Here is a 16,469-nt window from a genome sequence, read left to right as displayed (position 1 = left end):
TGGCTCCTGGCCGACAGACGGACAGCGTGCTGCAGGACGGGGCTGAGCACTGCGGGCAGCAGAGCGCTGCATTTCAGTTGCTAAATCACTGCAGTGAGATAAACAATGCGCTGATTTATTGACCCCCCCCAGAGGGCCGCGTGGCACAGAGTCCGAAATGAGAGCAGCGCGGGGGGAGGAGGGTCTGCGCAGACCCAGTGCTGCGGGGCTGAGCACATTGACGTCAGCCAGGGCTCCGGCCCAAATGCGTCCCAGTTCCTTCCAAATCCCAATGCTTCACCGTCGTGAAAATGTCAGCGTTTATTTCTCAGCCTGTGGCGCTGTGAGGAGGTCGCGGTGCTCTGGGACATGGCTTTGCAGAAAGGGCAGAAGAATTCAGAGGCGTTGCGCACAGCTGTGCCGTGCTGGCAGCTCTGCCACCACCGGTGCTTGCAGAGGAGACTGGGACCTTCCAGCGCAGCCCACTGACTTCAGACACCGTGACGCTGCTCTACTGCCACAGTCCCCCCAGACCTCCCCCTCTCCATGGGGAGGGGGCACAGCGCCGTGGCTGCAGGGATGGGGCTCAGCACACCCGTCCTATCCCAGCATGTGGCAGCGGCCGGGCGCTAAGGGGCGGGCAGCAGCTTGCTGATGAGGTCGATGACAAGTGCTGCTGGCTGCACAGGGTCGTACTCCGCAAACAGGTGGCACAGGTTCTCCGAATCCATCTGGCTTTTGGCCACAAACCCGAAGATTCTTTGGAAAAGGAGAGGGAGAGGCGCTGAGCTACAGAGGGACCCACTCCAAACGGCCCCGGCACCGATCCCACTCCATCCCCTCCTTGGCCCGCACCCCAGTCACGTTTGCTGGGAAGGGAGAAGCATTCTGGCAGCATTGCGTCCTCCAACAAGGAGAGGAAGAGCCGCGCTGTTGCCTGTGCCTGGGGGGGCAGGGGCCAGGCGGGGTCCCATCTGGGGGCACAGAGCTGAGCCCCTCACCTCCCCTGTGCTGTCAGGTCAGAGCCCCCACCCATCCCCACTTCAGCCACCCCCGTTTCCAAGCGAGGATTCTGCATCAGGGTCGGGCTCTCACCTGGAGGATTTGCAGTACTTCTGCCACCTAAAGGAAGGGGAACATTTCAGGGTCAGCTCTGCACAGCAGCTCTCGCCCCACTGCCCCCCCTGCGCCCCACACTCACTTCCTGCCCTCAGGGTCCATCCCGCAGAACCGGACGGCACTCAGTGGGTAGTGCCGCCTGAAGAACACCCTGTGGGGAGGGGGCACAGCGTCAGGGTGGGAGGCACCACGGGGGTTCTGGGATCTCAGACCGACGCACGGCCCCATAGCATCCCAGCACCGCTGGGCCACCGCCACCCGCTGCACTGAGAGCAGCACCGCGCGGTGCTGTGAGCACAGGGATGTCGCAACGCAGCTCTGCGCTGCAGAACGCATGGAGCACCGCAAAGCTGAGAGCTGCCCTGCCCTGAGCCCCCACCTCCTCTGCACGTCCGTCAGTGTGACGCCCTGCTCCGACGCTCTCAGGCGGACCAGGGTGGGTGTGGGCAGCGGATCCAACTCCAGGGTGCAGGACGTGGCCTTCTGCACAGCCGGGGCTCCCACCAGCGTCTCCGTGCTCACCGAGCCCAGGTACAGCGCATTGCACTCTGCGGGAACAGCACAGTGGGGTCAGCGCCCCCTGCATCCCTACAGCATCCTGCGGCATCCCTGCGGCATCCCTGAGACATGGGAGCAGTGCTCCTGGGTCAGGTTCAGTTCTGCTGACAATGAGAGGCTGGGGGACGTGGAAATTCTTTGCGAATGTGCATTCCACTTTACTCAAATGCTTTGTGCTCATTGTTTTAAAAGTCAAAATGTTTAATTTTTGGTTTCTAAATGTCAGATCTGGCTTTTCCTCCCCTTCTGTTTATTGCATACTTCTAGTAATGAAAAGCAGAAGCCCCCCAGGCCAGCTGACAGCTTAGCGCTGGCTGAAGACATGACATTTGGGGCTGACTGTGCTGTTCCTGGTCAGGCTGAACTTTTCCATTTGCCAACTCGTTGTTCAGAATTTCCAGCAGTGACCGCACTGTGACACCAGCGCTGCCCCAGCCCCGCTCCCACCCGCAGCTCCCACCCGCAGCTCCCATCCACCCCCACTGGCGCCCTCGGTGGAACCCAGCGATGGCTCCAAACACCCCCTGCTCCCCATCCCTCCCCTGGGAACCCCCCCCTTTCAGTGCCCAGAATGAAGGCAATGGGGAGAGAGCCTTAAAAACTGGAGGCGGTGTGAAAGCGGAGGACTTTGGGGTCAGCATCCGCCTCGGGACCTCAAGAGCTGCCTTCTCCAGCACACCCACAGCTCAGCACCGCTCCTGCGCTCACCTGCGGATCTCTTCAGCGGGGACTGCGTGGGGCCGGGGCCGCAGTCGGGGCCGTCCTCTCCATCCGTGAGATCTGCGCGGGGCACAGATGGAGCAGCAGCGCTGCGGGTCGGGCTGCTCCGTGCTCACGGCTTGGCGTGGGCCGAACGCCTGCTGACGCTCAGAGCAGCGCAGCACGGGCTGGGACAGGGGGGCTGCAGAGCACTGCGCTCACACCTACCTTGGGCAGGGATGCGCAGCGCGCAGGGCAGCGCCAGCGGGGTGATGGAGTGCTGGTACACAAAGGCAGGCAGGCTCCCTGCAGCAGGGCAGATCAGCACTCGGCCCCACACGGTGCCCCGGGGATTGCGGGAGGAGGGGCACGAAGGGGGGCTGGGGTGGCATCCTTACCGAAGTACAGCTCCTCGCTGGCGCCCCGCAGGTGAACCCCTTTGGCCGAGGACTCGATGAGGAAATGCCGGACGAGGTCGCTGCTGTCGTCACCTTTGGGTGGCACGGAGGGGCTGTCAGCGCTGTGAGGCTGGGCTCAGTGACACCCCCGTGCCCCCCGCCGGGCCCCCACCTGGAGCGCCGGGAACCTTCATGGCCAGCCCGAAGGAGCCGCGGTACGACGTGCTGTCCCGCACCAGGAACGCGCCCGGCTCCTGGTCCTGCAGCAGCTGGATGGCTGTGGGGCACAGTGGGGCTCAGCCCGGTGCAGGGGGTTCCCCACCCCAGGCACAGGGCTGCCCCAGGCGCCCATCCTCACCTCGGTCCCTGCTCATGGTGGGCTTGAACCAGAACTTGGAGGTGTCCATCACGAACTTCAAGGTGGGCTGCTCAGCCCGGAGGGGACCTGCAGGGGGGTGAGCAGAGCTGGGGACCCCAACCTCTGTGAGGAGCTGCCGGGGGATCGCTCCCTCCTGCTGACCTGCAGAGCTCTCCTGCTTTTCCCACGAGAATCCCAATTAAACCCCCATGTCTGGAGAGCTGCCTCTGCTGATCTCCCTGGAGCACAACGGTCCCATTGTCTGCCCCTGAATGAGGGACCTCACAGACCTCGGTACCTTTAATGTCCTCCAAAGCAAACGGGAACCCCATCCTCCTCTCCCAGCTCCAGGCCCCACACCAGTGTGAACCGACAGAACTACGGCCCTCGCTTTCAGCTGCCATCAATGAGTGCATCTGCACCTCCAGTGGGACCAGAGCATTGCTGGTCCCCCCCACCTCCCCAAGCAAGGAGTTGCATGCCATGGGGATGCCCTAAGATCCCCCAGCTCCAGCATGGACCCCGCATTCCTCGCGTCCATCCCCCACAGATGAATTCCCCCTAGAAGAAGAGCTGCCCTATAGCAGAGCACTTACTGTCAGGGACGCAGGTGAGCGTGGGTGCTGACAGCGCGTTGTTCAGGGTGCTGAGCCCTGGGCTGGGCTGCACAGGGGCTGGGGGGGCTGTGCTCAGGCCGGGAAGGGGTATCCCACCTGGCTCCAAGCACCCATTGACCAGCAGCACCGGGACGTCAGGGAGGATGGAGGGTGGGCAGCTGCTGGCCTGGCCCTTCAGGGAGAGGCTGGGTGGGACAGGAGAGGCTGCAGGGGGGTGCGGGGGGCACAGAGCTTCTCCAGAACGAGACCTGGTGCCAGGTGATGATGTCTGGGGGCTGCCCACAGAGCCGGGGGGGGATGGGCAGGCGGCGTCGGGGTCACTGGCGTGGAGTGAGTGGGTGCTGCTGCAGGAGGAGGGAAGGAGGGAGGCATCAGGAGGGGCTGCAGGGCTGGGGCACGGTGCACGCATCTGCCCACAGCCCACCCCACCCCACTGCCATCACTCCCACCCTAATGGATAAGGGCTGGGGGTACCCCATCCACCCCCACCGCCTGCCTGAGGCGGGGCACAGGGCTGCGCTCACCTCCCAAAGACATAACTGGTGTCAGAGCCGGGGCTCATGGAGAGCAGGGACACCTCGCTGCCCCTCTGCTGCGCCCTCACTGCCTGCATGGGTTTCAGCAGCTGGTCGGCACCCGGTGATGTGCGGGGGGAGATGCTCTGCCCAGCTCGAGGAAGGGGCACGGCGATGCTCTCGGACACGGAGCAGCCCGGGGGGGCCGAGCGGGGGCTGTCGGGCCGTGCAGGGCTGGAGAACACCACACTGCCGTTGGTGCAGTGCCCTCTGGATGTTGCTGCGTGGGGCAGGAGGCGGCTGCTCTGGGGAGACCTGGAGAAAGGGCTGGGGGAGCCCTGCAGCACCTCGGTGCACTTGGCTCTGGTCGGTGTCATCTCGATGTACTTAATGTCTGGAAGCAGAAAGAGAAGAGCCGTTACAATCCAGCGCCTGTTGGGCCCCAACCCCAACCCCCGGTGCTGGCGGCTGTAGGAGGGTTACATGCAGCCACGTCTGCCAGACCCCCCCGCTGCCTGCCAGGACCTGCCATGGGTGCTCCCTGCGGCAGCTGCTGTGTTTGTGTCTGACTCAAGGGAAAACCATCCAACGTGACGTCAGGCTGGGGGGGCCCGGCCCGCATGGTCCCCCCTCACTCTGATGCTTCCCGATGGGGAGGGGCTGCACCTCACAGCCTCTTTGCTCGCTCTGCTTTTGCAGTTGGGGCGCACAGCACGGAGCAGCCACCTGAGCCCAGGGTCCCATGAACAGCGCGGCACGACCCCCCCGCGGAGGGGCTGCGCACCGCAGGCGCTGGATTTCCACCCACGTTTCCTTCTGCATCCCCGAACACGCCGGCACTCCAGGCCGAGCCAGCAGAGCCTGCAGCAGCAGGCAGCGGGTTGGGGCTGCGCTTCACCCCCCGCTCCGGGCGCCCCGCTCTGAACATGCCCAGCTTTGTCCTCAGCGCCTGCACCGTGCTCGGCCCTTCTGAGCCGTGCGCTGCAGACAGGAGAGCCGTCGTGCAGCGTGGCCGCATTCCCAACGTGGTGTGGGCAGTGGGAGCACTGGGCTGCTCAAAGCATCAGCACACAAACACTGCTGGCTGGGCACCGTCAGTGTGTCCCTCAAAAGGAAAAATACCCTCCTTTGAAGAAACAACTTCATGTTCCGGGCTGGCGAAGCCCTGTGCCTCCCACTGAGGCTCCTGCTTATCAGGTGTGGTTAAACCTCAAATATTTGCTCGGGCTCTTGGCACGCTGCTCAGCACCAAGGAGCGGCAGCAGGAGCACGGGGTGGGCTGAAGGGCTGCTCCCTGCCAGCACCAGCAGCAACCCAGCCCTGCTCCCAGGCGGTTCCATTGCCGCTGCGCGATGGAAACTCCTGCCACGTAGAGGATCAAAACCCACACTGTGTTTCCCATCAGAGAAGAGCAAAGCCCTCCCACGTGCCTCCGGGTGCAGGCAGCCTCCTGCCAGCCCTGGCTGGTTTGCAGGAGCTGAGTGGCACCTCGGGCAGAAAGGAGGGTGTGTAAATGGTTTGGAAAGTGCCGCAGGGTCGGTGCGGTGCTGCGTGTCGGCTGGGGAGGAGATGGAGCCCGAGGGGTGGGTGCTGCCCACACTGCAGTGCAGCAACGAAGCCTATACTGAAAAAGAGCTGCTAGGACAAAATGGAAGCCAAAGTGAGGCTTTTCCCACCAAGCACAGGGTCGGACTGCCAGCTGCTCGGCCCACATGCAGTGCCAGCTCTCCCAGTCCAGCAGCATGCTGCCTGCTGGGGGCCATGGGCAGGAACTGCTGCCCACCTCACTGCCCAAAGTAGCAGCACGAGGAGAAAAGGGCCCAACGTGCACTTTGCCACAGCCCTTATCTGCAAGGCCACCCCTCCCATTAGTGCAGCACGAGGCGCAGCCGCATGGGGAACGCCCAAACCCCGTGCTGTGCCCACATGCCGCACCCTGCGCGCCCATTCCCAGCTCCTTGCTGCCCAGCTGGGGCTCAGCACAAACCCCTCATCCTCTCCCAACCCCACAGCACACACACGAGTTCCCAAAAGGAGCCAGGGAGAACTGGTCTCCCCACATCCTTAGGCCCGAAGGGTGGGATGTTATCTCTGAAAGGAGCGCTGCAAGCAGATGCCCATGGCATTCTAGTGCCTAAGGTTGCAGCTGGGCACTGTGCAGCCTGGCTGCTCTCAGCTGGGTGCTCCCACAGCAGCACACCTCCCTGCACAGCATCACAGCCTCCTCACTGCACAGGGCACCAGCACTGCACAGATGTGGGCAGAGCCCTGGGGTTGGGAGCAGCACAGCACCAGAGGGGGAATGATGCACTGCAGAACTGCTGGCATGGAGCACTCCAGCATGGGAGCAGGACTGGGCCGTGTGTTCTGCTCTGTGCTGCAGGGATGGGGTATGCTGCTGGAGGAGCACGCAGCCCTGGAAATAGAATTTCCCTGACCAAACGCTGGAACATCAGCAAGGGGTGGCTGTGCAATGAGCAGCACCTTAGCCCAGGGCTTTGGAAATCCGGCTCCAGGTTCCAATGTTCTGTGGGTGAACGGTGACCCATGAACGGCCCCACAGCCCTCCTGCAGGGATGGGGCTCTGTGGGGTGAGGTGTGTCACTGCCCATCTGCACTCACTGCTGCCAGCAACATGGGCCAGGAGCTTTCAGAGAGTGACACATCCTGTTCCTCATGGGAAATTCCTTCTCCAAACATAGGGGAGCAAATATTAGCCTGGATTAAAGGCTGCTCTGGGGTCCCACTGAGTATGAGAGGTGTGACATTCTGGGGGTGAGTGGGCACCCAGCCCCTCCTCCTTCCCATCACACACCGACGTGACACAGGTCCCACTGACGACATGGCTGCACCCACACCATCCTCATCCTCAGCCCGAGGTGGGAGCCCACAGCCCCTGCCCACCTGCTGCCTCCACGTCGTGCTGCGGGGTGCCAGCAGCGTCCCCCCGAGCAGCAGGCACAGCCGCCTTCCTCGGCTGGCAGGAGAGCGGCTGGAAGCTGGGGTCGAGCTCCAGGATCATCCTGTTGAGGTTCTCTATGGAGATGTCCAAGATGGGCGACCCGAGGTGGGCGCTGGGCTCCGTGCCCACGTCCTCCTGGCGCAGGGACGGCTCCTGCGGTGCGGGGTGGCCCCCCTGCAGCCCCCGGGTGGGCAGCGGGGCTGCGGCGCAGCGCACAGCACCAGGCTCAGCCCAGGCGTCCGTCGAGTAGTAGGAGCACGGGGCGGGCAGGCGCGGGGTGCCCTCCTGGGACGGGACGCACACACTCTGCCCCACGCGCAGCACGTGGCTGTGGATGACCTGGGACATGGCTGAGCACCGACCCTCCTCCTCCTCCTCCCGCTGCTGCTGCTCCCGCGTCGGCCCCACAGAGCCGGGGCTCCTCCTCGGCCCACAGCCCCAGCAGAAGAGGAATCTGAGGAATGCAGGAGAGCAGTGTTACACGAGGCGTGCTGCGGGCAGGGGCCAGCTGTAGCAGAAACTGCGAGAGCACAAGGCGGTGCAGGAAAGGGCCTGTCCTGCTCTGCACCACCTTCACTGCATGGCTGGGTGAGGGCAGGGACAACCGCTGTGCAGCCCAGGATTTGGCAGCATGAGAAGCTGCATTAGTGCTCATTTTCTTGTAACGAGTGAAATGCAGTAGTGGCTCCTGGGTCGGGGAAATCCCCGCTCCCAGCGGCTGCACCAGGCACCGACAGCAACAGTGGCTGCCAGCAAATGCAATGGGGAACCTCGCTCGTGCACCTCAGGCCAAGGAAAACTGTCCTGCCCCGTCACAGCAGCGGAGGTGCAGCATCCCAGAGCTCAGGGGCAGCTCAGCTCTCGGGCAGCGCCGCCACCGCTGGGGGGACCCGGAGGACGTCACGGCCAGGAGCTCAGGGCTGCCTCGCATCCCTCGGAGCAGCGCGAAACGCAAACACCGCAATGCACCTCCCAAAATATTTGCCCTTTCTTGCACCAGGCCCGAACGCCTGACTAATTAGCTCGCCTATCTCCGGCTGATTAACGCTGGAGTCAGAGGATTAGGGAGCAGACACGGCGCTCCGTGGGCGGGGGCCGCGCTCCGTTCCGTCACGTCTGGCGGCAGTGACTCATTGCGGCCGCGGTGCCGAGCGATGCCCGGCGGCACCTGAGGGCTCCTCTGCCCCAGCCGCGCGGGCTGAGCGGACCCCCATCCCCACCCCCACCCGCCCAGCAGCGCAGGCCGGGAGGGAGCGTTTGCTGAATAGAAAGGAAAAGTCATCCCAGGTCAGAACCGCGAGCCCAGCCGAGCGAAAATCGGATTCCCCCGCGGGGAGCGGAGCTGCCTGCCTCGGTCAGCGCCCGCATGGCGCAGCTGGGTTTAATTTCAGTAGGTACAGCAGTAACGTGCAGCACGCACGAGCCAGCGGCGCTGAGCCCCTCGCTGTCCCCGTGCCGGATGCTGCTGACGTTCAGCCGCAAGCATCTCCTGCCCTCCCATGATGGAAGCACGGCCTCACCCCAGGCCCTGCGGCTGCCAGAGCTGCCCACAGCACTTCCCGGGGCTCCGGAACGCCCTACGCGTGGCCCAGCACCGCTCTGGGTCTGCGTGAAAGCACCAGAGGAGGAACAAGGCTTCTGCTGGAGGAAATGAAGCGATACCGCCCGCACGTGGGCAGAGCATGGCCTGCAGGCACCGCAGAGCAGCAGCCACACGGAGCCCCACGTGTGTGGGACAGTGGCCTCCTGAGCGTCCTGATGTGGGACCTTGGGACAGACATCTGAGCTGGGACGCAGAGCGGGGACCAACGCAGCACGTCAGCTTCCAGGCCTGGGGGGGTTGTCCCCAAAATACGAACCTGGGATGCTGTCAACAAGGAAGAGCCTTGAGACTGTCTGACCTACAGAGCTCAGCACACCCAGCTTAATGACCGTGGGGCTGCTCGGTGATTGCTCCGACGAGCAGGGCGTGCTGCTGACCTGAGCAACACAGCTGCCACGGTCACAGTGCTTGGCCTGCAGACACAGAGCTGCACAGCCCTGCAGCTGCAGGGGGCTGCACTGGGACCAGGGGCAGTGGGTGCCCAAGGAGGGGCAGTGCACCCCAGTGAGAGCTATTGGAACCTCAGCAGCAAACAGCATCATGCGTTTCTGGGAGGTGGAGTGGTTGCAGAGTGGAATCACTGCTCCAGTTGCTCCCCCCTTTCCCTCTGAGGACCCTCTCCTCCCCTCCAGGATCCTTTATCTCCCCATGGTGGGGCTGCACCTCCAGAGGAGGTCTGTCCAGAAATAGATGGTGTTGGCTAATCCCAGGAATGCTTGCGATGAGTTACGGGAACATGAGACCTTCTCTGGAGCTGCAGCCCAGATTCCTCTTGCTGCCCAGATTCCTGCAGCCTGCAGGCAGGTCTCCCTGGCAGGCTGTGTCACAAACCCTTATTTCACCAAAAGCTGCAGCGCTGGGGGCTGTCCCCCCACAATTTGGGGGTGCTAAGGGAAGGGGCAGGGAGGGAGCTCTGCAGGGGACCCAGAAGAACTTTAAGCATATCACTGTGCCCACAATCCCACCACACACCCTATAGGGATCGCACCGATGCCCCCATGTGGGGACAGGACCCCAGGACAGGATGAGGACCTCCTCACAGCCCCCCACATCACAGCACTGCCTTCCTCACACCCACTGCCTGCATGGGGGGTTGCAGCCCGCAGCCACTCGCACAGCTCCCACACAAATACTGTCCGGATCGCCGGGCAGCAGCATCACAACAGCACTGCGACGGCGCTGGGAACTCACGGCCGAGGAGCTGCGCGGCCCCAACGCACAGCGATCGCCTTCCCCCACCCCACGAGCACCGCCGGGCAGCGAATAGCGCCGTGCTGAGCAGGAGGGAGGGAAGGGACGGAAGAAAAACAACGTAACCACAACCAACGCCAGCAGGGAAAGCCGAAAGAACTGAAACAAAAGCACAGAGAGCGCCGAGATGTGCCCCGAAGGCGGCTCCGCACGGTACCTGCACTGCAGCCCTTCAGCCCCCGATCCGACACAGCCCCTCCCCGAGCGCCCGGGATATAGGGCCGCTCCCTCCCACCGGGCCAGGTGTGCTGCGGGAGGGGAGGGGAAAGGAGGGGAGGGAAGAGAAGGGAAGGAAGGGAGGGAGGGGAGCTGCGCTGCCCTCTGGCACGGCGGGCGGGGCCGGGCGCTGCTCGTCCTGCAGCACGCGAGGCATCGCCTCGTGTGACCCCAGGAGCCGCCGGCGCTGTGCCCCCAGCGCTCAGACCTGCGTGCTGTGCGGGGTTAAGGCACACACGTATCCATACAGCACCCGGCGCTCAGTGGGGATGGGTGATGACAAATAATCCCCCAGCACCTCTCCGCAGCGCCGCCCGTTTTGCCCCGGGGTCGTCCTGCTGTCGGTGGGCACGGAGCCACGGAGCTGCATGAACACCCCGCGTCTGCAGTGCCCTTCCTCCAGGAAACCTTCCGCTCTGCTGCCCAGGAATGCTTTCAGCTCACCGCCACGCCGCAGAGGGACCCTTTGAAACGCCCGGTTTATCAGGAAGCACATCATATAAAATCCCATTCCTTTTAATTCCTCGAACTCCCTTTACGACCTTCCCGACATTTTATTTATTGTTTTTTTCCTGCCGTTACATCCCTGGGCAAACATTGCAGCTCGCAGCCCTTCCTGCCGCGCCGCTCCCCCCGCACAGCAGCACCTGCAGGGCAGCCCCGGCTGAGCTCCCCCAGGCCCAGCGGCGCCCAAATGCTCCGTGCTGATCCCATCCGTGTGCTGCGGGCTCTGTGAGGCCTCTGTGTCCCCGGGTGAAGCAGTTCCTCCCGGCTGGGTGTGGGATTGCTGCTGCTGGGGGCGCTTTCAGATCGCGATCCTTCATTCCCTTCACGCTGCCCGCGGTGCCGTTCACAACGCGGTGCCATTCACGCTCCCTTTGTGCGCAGCGCTCCGGGCTCTTCTGGGGGACAGTTGCTATAGGGGATGGCTGTGGCGCTGCTGACTCCTCCCAGAGCGGTGTGGGACCCTCAGGAAAGCAGCCCAAGCATTTTCCCTTGGCCTCTCTCCCGCAGCTCAGCCGAGCTACAATCCCTGCCTGCGCTCTGCTGGCAGCACAGAATTAACGGGGTGGGCAAAGCACACAGACCTCCAAAGACCAAACACCCTCCATGCTCCACAGCTGTTACAGCCTGATTAGGCTTTTACCTTAATTACTCTCATTGCCAAGTTGAGGTGAATTGGCTCCGATGTTTTGGGTTTAAGCAGTGAGGGACGCGTGGATTGACCTCCCCAGCTGAGGCAGGCTGCAAAAATCCCAGTCTGTTTCAGCCGTGTGAGCAGATTGCTGCGCAATTGGGATCGTGGAGGGTTTCTAAGTGCATGGTTACATCTTTGTGGAATTTGAACAAAGTAAACATGCAGATACCTGTGAGCTGAGACAGCAAAGGGCCTTTCAAAGGATATGAATAAGACTTGGGAGCACTTCTCTGGAATTCACGTGTGCAAATGTGGAGAAAAGGTGGAGAAGGAGCACCTCGGGCAGGATGTCGTGCTGCAGTCTGTGCCCAGTGCCTGCAGTCCCGTCCCACATCCCCCGTCCCCCCTTGGAGATGCACGGCAGCACTGAGCCCCATGGCAGGGCAGGCTGCAGCAGGAGAGCCCCCACCGCCCCCCAGGGCTGCAGAATAGAAGAAAAGGCACTGAGCACTGAAACGCTGACTCGTGGAAGTGAAATACCCACAGCAACTCTGGGCACAGAGCTGGGTGATGCTGGTGTTGGTGAGGACCTCAGCCTGGTGCAGGCGGCCCCCAGTGCCCCCCAGCAGCCCCACATCTGTGCCGTCACCGCTTCCTTTGCCAGCAGCAGGTGAGTCAGCTCCACTTGGAACACCGACGCGTTACGCACAGCGCTGACGCAGCCCCGCGGATCCCCGGCTTGGGGCTCCTCAGCCGCCTTTTATGGAAAAAGGACTTTTTGTTTTCCACACCTCAGAGGCAGATTTTTGCAGCTCCAGCCTCAGCCGCGCCTGGGAGCACCGGAGACACCCGTGGATGGGCCTGGGGAGGGCGGGAGCAGAACTCTGTCCTGTGCCCTGGATGCACTCTGTGCTCCTGGAGCAGCTGCACGTGCACACGTGTGTGATCCAGAAGCCTCTCGTTTCTGCAGGCAGTGCTGCAAGAAGGCCTGAGCTCTGGGTACAGCTGGTGGCAGCCTGCAGCTGAATTATGACAGCAATGTTTTCTTCTCTGGAGGGAGACATGTCTGAGCTCTCATGTTGGGAGGAAGAAGGGAATTAAATGGAGCCCCCCTGCCCTGCCTGAGCAGCCGCCGTCCTGCAGAGCTGCGTTTGAAGCCCACACCATCAATTTTCCCTTTTCAAGAATGACACCTCTGCAGCCCCAGGGCAAGGAACCGTGAACAGCCTTTGTCTCGCAGCTGGCGTCTTTGTTATCAAGGTGAAGCCAGCGAGAACAATTGCTTTCCACACTTGCTTTTCCTCTCTATCTCAGCATTGTTTGCACACACTGAAGTGCCCCACACCAGCAGCTGATAGGGATTGGCAATTGAAGTGAATTGTACCCATATTTGCTCAACGGAAGACCTGTAAGCCCTACAGCAACAGGGATGGGAAAAGGATTCCAGGCACAGGGAGCAGCACTAATTACAGCTTTTACTGATAATAGCTGGGGGGAGCGGGAACAAAAGTGACGGCACAGGAAGGGGAAAGGTAGAGCCAGTGTGTATGGAGGGCCTCCAGGTGGGTGCAGCAGCCAAGGGATGGAAGAAGAATGGGCTGATTATTGCACGCTTTATTGGGATGGGGAGACAGTGGGAACCGCACACTGCTCAGGGGCTGCAGGCCTGTGCCAAGGGTGGGAGAGCCGAGATGCACTCTGGGGTCCATCCCTACACGGCATCTCCCCATGGGACACTGCAGCACGGGCACACCTTGCTGAGCGGGATTCAGCCAGAGCCACGGTGGGCTCCTGCATGGCTCATGTTCCAATGAGCCACAATGGTTCCATGGCTCGTCTGCCTGGGAGCCGACTCACAGCTGCTGACATTTGTCACGCCGAAGCCATTCTGATACTGGTGGCAGCAGCTCACACCTGCAGGCCGGTGCTCCGTGTGCTCTCCCTACAGCCTGCGCTGCCTCTGCCTTCATCTCGGGTTCCGCAGGGATGCCACGGGCTCTCACTGCTGTCCCAGCCACGGCAGCTCCCCGATAACCTCCCAGCACACGTATCAGCAAAGCATCGGTGCCTCTCACTGCTGTGCGAGGCAGGCAGACACCAGCGGGGCAAAATACTTCGTTTTGGGTGCAGGCAAGCCGGTCACTGCTCCTCTGTTAAGATCTGCTGCCGGCGCTGCCCAGGAGGGGATGGGAGCTGGAAGAATATCGCGGCACCTCCGCACCCAGCGCTGCACCGCGAGCCCCGGGGCTGCGAATGGCTGCCGTTCAAGGTGGAAGGAGAGGAAGCTGCTGATGGACTCCGAAGGAGTCGCAGCCGTTCTCCTGGGGGAGAGAAAAAGCTGCGCGCCGATCAGCAGCGCTTCCACGCTGCGCTCAGCCAACTGCTGCGGTCACAGCTCCAGAGCGGGGAGACGCGCAGCTGCGACCGCACGGGACAGAGGGCAGCTCGGGCAGCTCGGGCAGCTCGGGCCGCGCTCCTTCCATCCCCGCTTGGCGGCTGCGGGCGGCGGGGCGCGCCTTGCTGCCCTGCTTTGCGCACCCGTGAACGAGCACGCGCGCGGCCGCGTTCTCTCCCTCCCTCCTTCCTGTAACGGAGGGGCGCCCCGCAGCGCCACAGCTCGCAGCAGGAGGAAAGACTCGGCTCCTACAGCCAAGAAACCGCGGTGCCCGCAGCAGGCTGAAGGCAGAGCGCGGCCGTTCGTCCGCGTTAGCAGCGGGAATCCCGTGCTGCCGCTCCCGTTATCGCCGCCCCGCTCACGCCGCGCAGAAACCACAGCGGTGCCGCGCGAGCTCCGCAGCGCCACCGCGCGGACAGCGGGAGGAGTCCTCCAAAGCTGCGGGAAACGGAACGCGAAGCTGCGGAGGGCAGCGCGCAGGGAACGCGAGGAGCAGCTCCACGGGAGGCGCGAACGGCCGCCCCCAGCCCGGCTGTGGGCAAACACCGCGCAGCTCCGTCCGTCAGCAGGAGCCCCACGGCGGCCGCCGACCCGCTAAAGCTCTTCACGCCCTCTTCCCATCAGGGGGCGCCGCGCGGCAGCGGCGTTCGCGGAGAGGGTGAAGAGCGCATGCGCGCTCTGCCCGGCACGTGGAGGCGGGACCACGTAAATCGCGCGAAGCCGTCGCAGCTTCCTGCTGTGCGGAGGGCGCCCCCCTGCGGTCAGGCGGCCCTGGGGGCTCCCTGCGGCTGCGCCCCGCCTGCTGCGCGGCACGGAGCTGCTGGGTGTCGTTAACGGGCGCACGCGTGTTCCTCTGTTATCCCGTTACTTCTGCAGGATTTAAATACAATCTTTTTAATTTTCCTTTGTGGCGCATGTAGTGCCCATCCCTGCACCCACATGGTTGGCATCAGTGATGCAATCCAATCCAAACTGTGGGCGATGATACGATTCACGTTCAGGATGTGGCCTCGGCTCCTCCGCTGGCTGCCCTAACAGAACCAAAGGGCTGCACTGCGCAGGTCCTGAGCTCCTCTTCTGCTGCAGCTGAGCCTCGTGCACAATTGTCTGCTTTATTTATCATTGCGCTGCTGGGTTTTTGTCTGCTCAGGCGTCCTTTTGCTCGTGGCAGGAATTCCTTGCTCCTTGCTCACATCCTGGCTTGTGATGATATTTGGATAACACGAAGCATCCGTACCTCCTGAGAAGGGCTGTGTGTTTCTGTCTCTGTTGAGTGCTTTGTGTGGGGAGCAGCGGGTTGGCAGCGTCCCAGAGAACAGAATATTGAAGTGTTTTTGTATGAGGGCGTTGGGAAACTTCCCTTGGTAACACATTTCATGTCACTGTATGTTTATTTCTTTAAGGTTTTGGTGGGTGGAGTGTGGGCTGTGGGGGATATCCCTGTCAGGTGGAAGCCAGCTGCATGCATGGAGCAGCCTTCGTTGTTTTTGTTCATTTCAGTGCTGCAGAAAGGCACGAAGAAAGGACTTCTTTGTCTGTGCAGACAGAAGAGGCACCATCAGAGCCAACCCCCGTGGAGTCAGGGAGGTTTCATTTTGCAGTAGGTGTGTTTGAAGTTGAAATGGAGGCGGTAAAATCTTCAGGTTACATTTCAGAACTAATCAAGCCCCTGTTAAAAGTGCTTCCAGTGTATTTTAATTAAAGCAAGCTTGACTGCTCACGTAGCGCTTCAGTGTGACTTTACTCGCTTTTTGAACCCCCAGCTTTGTTTCAGAGGATAAAAGTTCATGATTTTTTTGCAGGACTCCCAGGCTGCGCTGTGAGCAGCGAGGTGCCGCCTGTGCTGAGCACTTCTCAGCCTTTCCCACGCGGTGTCAGCATCTCTCAAAGAAACAGCTGCTGTTGGTCCTGTTGGCTTGCTTCAGGTCGCAGCGTGTTTCAGGGCAGGTGCCGTGGCTGACAAACCTCGTGCATGTCTGCAGAAGGAAATGCTTTGTGAGGAAGGGCTCCTTTTGTGCCACTGTTACAGGGGGCATGGCGTGGTTTGTCTGGCTAGACTGCAACCAGAGAAAGTCGCAGCCTCCCCATGGAGACACTGTGTGCAGGGAGCTGCTGCCCCTGGTCGTGCTGGTGCAGACTGCGGCTGCTTTGGAGCAGGTCTGGGGTGAGCAGGTGCCAGAAGCCCCAGGTGGAACAGCTTGTCTGCAGCGCTGCTGCCTCACAATGCATCGTCACTGTGCTCTGGTGGATGGGGGCTGAGCCGATGGAGTTGCGCCCTGGCTGCAGCCCACATCGTGCCCCAGGGCACCCAGCAGAGGAGGCACGGCCTGGTGGCATCTCACATCTTGCTTCTGATGGCTGGGACACCTTTGTTGTTTGTCACTGGCTGCACGCTCCAAAGCAGCCCCCAGGTCTTGCAGCGATGCTTGGCCACTGGCTGCTCAACTGCAGGTGAGTGTGGAGCCTTGCCAGCAGCTGCTGGCAGCAGAGACATTCTGGTGACCCTTGTGAGGGTCTGGTTGTTCACCAGGCCTGCTGCCATCCCGTCCCAGCCTGGTGGAAGCTGTGGCAGTCAGAGCACAGCGCCGTGACTTTTGGTGAAGGTTGCCTCTGCATGCAGTCAGGTCCTGAAGTGCGAGCATGAGCACTGCAGCTCCCTGC

At 62.2% G+C, this 16,469-nt stretch overlaps 1 protein-coding gene across 2 annotated transcripts; it reads right to left on the bottom strand.

The window, feature by feature from the left end:
- Window positions 1–99: 99 nt before the first annotated feature.
- On the bottom strand, window positions 100–10,326 carry TNS4 (tensin 4). 2 transcript variants are annotated; one of them, XM_052700257.1, is made up of 13 exons: window positions 10,217–10,326; window positions 7,148–7,659; window positions 4,253–4,637; window positions 3,708–4,072; window positions 3,112–3,198; window positions 2,926–3,030; window positions 2,754–2,846; window positions 2,584–2,661; window positions 2,365–2,436; window positions 1,478–1,646; window positions 1,181–1,249; window positions 1,075–1,101; window positions 100–738 (listed from the first exon to the last, which is right to left on the bottom strand). In XM_052700257.1, the coding sequence occupies exons 2-13, from the start codon at window positions 7,551–7,553 to the stop codon at window positions 609–611; spliced, it is 1,986 nt and encodes a 661-aa protein (XP_052556217.1). In that variant the 5' UTR covers window positions 7,554–7,659; window positions 10,217–10,326; the 3' UTR covers window positions 100–608. The 2 variants fall into 2 exon arrangements, with proteins under 2 accessions (XP_052556217.1, XP_052556218.1); XM_052700258.1 differs by having other exon boundaries at window positions 3,708–4,069.
- Window positions 10,327–16,469: the final 6,143 nt, after the last annotated feature.

Source organism: Tympanuchus pallidicinctus, unplaced genomic scaffold (assembly GCF_026119805.1).
Source record: "Tympanuchus pallidicinctus isolate F22 unplaced genomic scaffold, pur_lepc_1.0 scaffold39, whole genome shotgun sequence".
Taxonomy (NCBI): domain Eukaryota; kingdom Metazoa; phylum Chordata; class Aves; order Galliformes; family Phasianidae; genus Tympanuchus; species Tympanuchus pallidicinctus.
This window is presented reverse-complemented; position numbering and strand designations above follow the sequence as displayed.

Excerpts from the sequence above, each read along its gene's own strand:
- TNS4 (XM_052700257.1), bottom strand. The coding sequence starts at position 7,553 with ATGTCCCAGGTCATCCACAGCCACGTGCTGCGCGTGGGGCAGAGTGTG. Across the intron at positions 4,638-7,147 it reads GCACGACGTGGAGGCAGCAG|ACATTAAGTACATCGAGATG; the intron begins GTGGGCAGGGGC and ends TTCTGCTTCCAG. Across the intron at positions 3,199-3,707 it reads GCTCACCTGCGTCCCTGACA|GTCCCCTCCGGGCTGAGCAG; the intron begins GTAAGTGCTCTG and ends ACCCCCCTGCAG.